General features: G+C 36.5%; 1 protein-coding gene across 1 annotated transcript; it reads left to right on the forward strand.

Moving 5' to 3' along the window:
- The first annotated feature begins 566 nt into the window (after window positions 1-566).
- Window positions 567-1,250, forward strand: LOC149492586 (uncharacterized). Its single transcript, XM_089715880.1, has one exon. It carries the CDS (start codon window positions 567-569, stop codon window positions 1,248-1,250), a length of 684 nt encoding a protein of 227 aa, XP_089572006.1.
- Window positions 1,251-3,204: the final 1,954 nt, after the last annotated feature.

The raw sequence follows: 3,204 nt of genomic DNA on the forward strand, positions 1-3,204 counted from the left end.
ATGAATCTCTTATTGAATTGAAGAGATTAGCATTAAGAAGTGAGACAAGTTTGAAGCATTCACACCAGAACAAAACCAGTACCACACCTTCTAACTACAAACCGAGCTCTAGTAGCCCCCATTCTGCCCCTATCAAGACCACGTACACACCCTCACCAAAACCCCCTCTTCAAAACACTTCCAGCACACCGATAAATATCCAATCTGCCCCACCATCCAAAAGTACCTCTAAGAATGCTTTGAAATGTTTCAAATGCCAAGGGTATGAACACTTCCAATCTAAATGTCCTTCAAGGAAAGTAATGACCCTTAGAGAGATAGAGGAGATTGATGAAGAAATATACCATGCTAATTCTCTTGTGGTAAATAATGAATTAAATGTTGATGAGGATGTAACCCTTGTTTGTGACGCAATGGAAGATGGAGAGTGTTTAGTGATGATGCGTATTCTAAATATTGAAAAGAGTGAGGAGGATTGAAGGAGGAAATCCCTGTTTCACACCAGGTGTTTGACAAAAAAATAAATTATTGATGGTCGTGCATGTGAAAATGTTGTATCCAATTAAATGGTTGCGAAGTTGGGACTGAAAACCGATCCAATTGACACCCTTTACAGGTTGGCTTGGTTGAATTCTGAGCATGAGATTAAGGTCACTAAGAAGTGTCTAGTTCCTTTTGCAATTGGGCAATATGTGGATGAGGTGAGCTGCCATGTTATCCCAATGACAGCTTGTCACTTGCTTCTTGGGAGGCCTTGGTTGTATGATAAGAATGTGCAACACCAAGGAAAAGCCAATACTTACACCTTTTTCCATGAGGGTAACACCATTTTGCTCACACCGTTACTACTCGAGAAGCGAAAGAAGAAAAGAGAAGTTGGAATGGTTGGATTATTATACAATGATGAGAAGAGAGAGATCATGGAAGGGCTGCCTAGCTATGTTCCAATTGATGTGGAGGATGAGCCCAAACAGAATCATGTGATTCCGAAAGAGGTACAATTTCTTATTAGAGAGTTTGAGAGAGTTTTCCCAAACACTTTACCTATTGGTTTGCCCCCTCTAAGATCAATACAACATGAGATCAGTTTTGTTCAAGGAGCTCAAATTCCTCATAAGCACTCCTATAGAATGAGTCCTAAAGAAAGTGATGAGTTACAAAAGCAAGTTGATGAATTGTTAAAGAGAGGCTTTATAAGGGAGAGTGTTTCTCCTTGTGTTGTGCCAACCTTTGTTTCAGTAGTTACTTAAAATTTTGTATATTTATACATAAAGACTCTATTATTTCTAATTATTATTGAACTTCGCAGTTGTAGGCCTCATATGTCTTTAATAGTGTAACTGGGTATAACCCATCAACTCATATATGTTTTAATTATTTATCTAGGTATATCTGTTAACCAATTAGCCCATATTATGAATGATGTGTGTTGTAAATAGGCTGAGTCATGAATTAATTGGAGATGTTGAAATTAGGGCAGGGATATATGATTACTTGACTTATATATAAAATCATATTGGCTTGCCATTCCTAAGATTCGTCGATGTAATTGAATTGTGTGATTTAGACTTACTATGGCCTTAAGGGATTTAAGCTTACTTGGACCCTAATGTCAGTCTCGCCACGGTTTTAGGTCGTGATAACTGCGCTCCGCAGTTAGAGAGTTTTGTGTTACAATTTATCATGTTAAAGTTATTAGCGTACTGTTCAATAAACCTGCGGAATTTCTTATTATGCCTCTCAAGGTATGAGTGGACTAGCTTGCCCACATTATAGATGACGTTAATGGTATGTAAATCCAGATTCGAGCTATGAATTATTTGAAATATGAAAGCTAGACTAGAGATATAATTTGGCAATATGACTTAATAATGTTATATTGTAGGCTTATTGTTCCTAGAATTAACTAGAAGAAATGGATCCACGTGAGTTAGGCTTACTACGGGTATTGGGAGTTTTAAACTTACTTGAGCCCTAATGTCGAGCCGTGCCTTAATGAATAATGGATTTTCCCTTGTGCCCAAGACAAAACCAAAGAAAAGATTCATTAATATTTTCTAAATTGGACTTATTTTTCTATTTTCCCCCAGGCCAGGATGCTACGGTCCTTTTTTAGTAGGTGATTAATTACCGTAACTTCTTGTTTCAAAAGGCAAATCCATCAGATTGGATCAATAATTAACGAGTAATCCTAATGTGGGTGGATTTGGTCAGCGAGATGCGACCCATGATTTTGGATCGTGACAGTTTTAGATACTTCGACAATATCTATACTTTATATAAATGTGAGAATAGGGAGAAATAATAAGATTTTCGATAATGCTCTTAATGAAAATTAAAATATTCTTATATAAACTTAGTCATAGCCAATTAGAAAATTACATTTATTTGTAGATTGGATATATTTATAAAAATTATTTTTTAAATAAATACATATAGATAATTAAGTATTTCAAAATTTTCAGCTTTATTTGTTTAAAATTTAATTTTTAATAAATATTTATGATAATGAGACATTTAAAAATGTTTATATTTTATTTTTTAAATATTTATTCTATTTTAATTATAATTTAAATTAGTTTATTTATGAGAGACATAAAAAAGAAAAATTATATTCCTTTTATTAATTGAAACGACCCGAAAATTTAATTTCGTAAAATTTTCATTTAAAAAAATAAAATTTTTATTTCAACCAATAAGATTACACCAGCTAGTATTTTATTATTGCTAAACTAGACCCGTAAACCAATTCGATTTTTTTCGAAAACCAAGCTAATTGAGCCAAATCATAGAATTAGACCAAACCGGTTCGAATCGAACCGAAATGGTCTAGAAGCCCAAGATTTTTCTTTCTTTTCTTTTTCTTTTTTTTTCTTTCTTTCCCCTTCTCCTTCCTTGCGCCAGCGCCAGCGCGCGACCTCCTCCTCCTCCTCTTCTTTTTCCGACAACCGAAGACCAGCGCTGTGCCTCCTCGCCATCGCGTCCACGTCGCAGCGGATCCCGGCTTCCCTTCTCCTCTCTCTTTCGTCTCTGGCGTACGCAGAAGGTGCAGGAGTGCCGCGACACCCTTCGATCGGAAGATCGCGTCGAGCTTCCTCCTGCCTGATTTTTCGGCGGCGTCGATTCCCTGTTGTCGATGAAGAAGCTTCGGTCTCTTCTTCACTCTCCCCTTCCTGTTCCGGTTGGCACAGCAAACCCAGGAGC

The sequence above is a fragment of the Jatropha curcas genome, chromosome 11, assembly GCF_041381405.1.
Source record: "Jatropha curcas cultivar XTBG-Jc1 chromosome 11, XTBG_Jcur_1.0, whole genome shotgun sequence".
NCBI lineage: Eukaryota > Viridiplantae > Streptophyta > Magnoliopsida > Malpighiales > Euphorbiaceae > Jatropha > Jatropha curcas.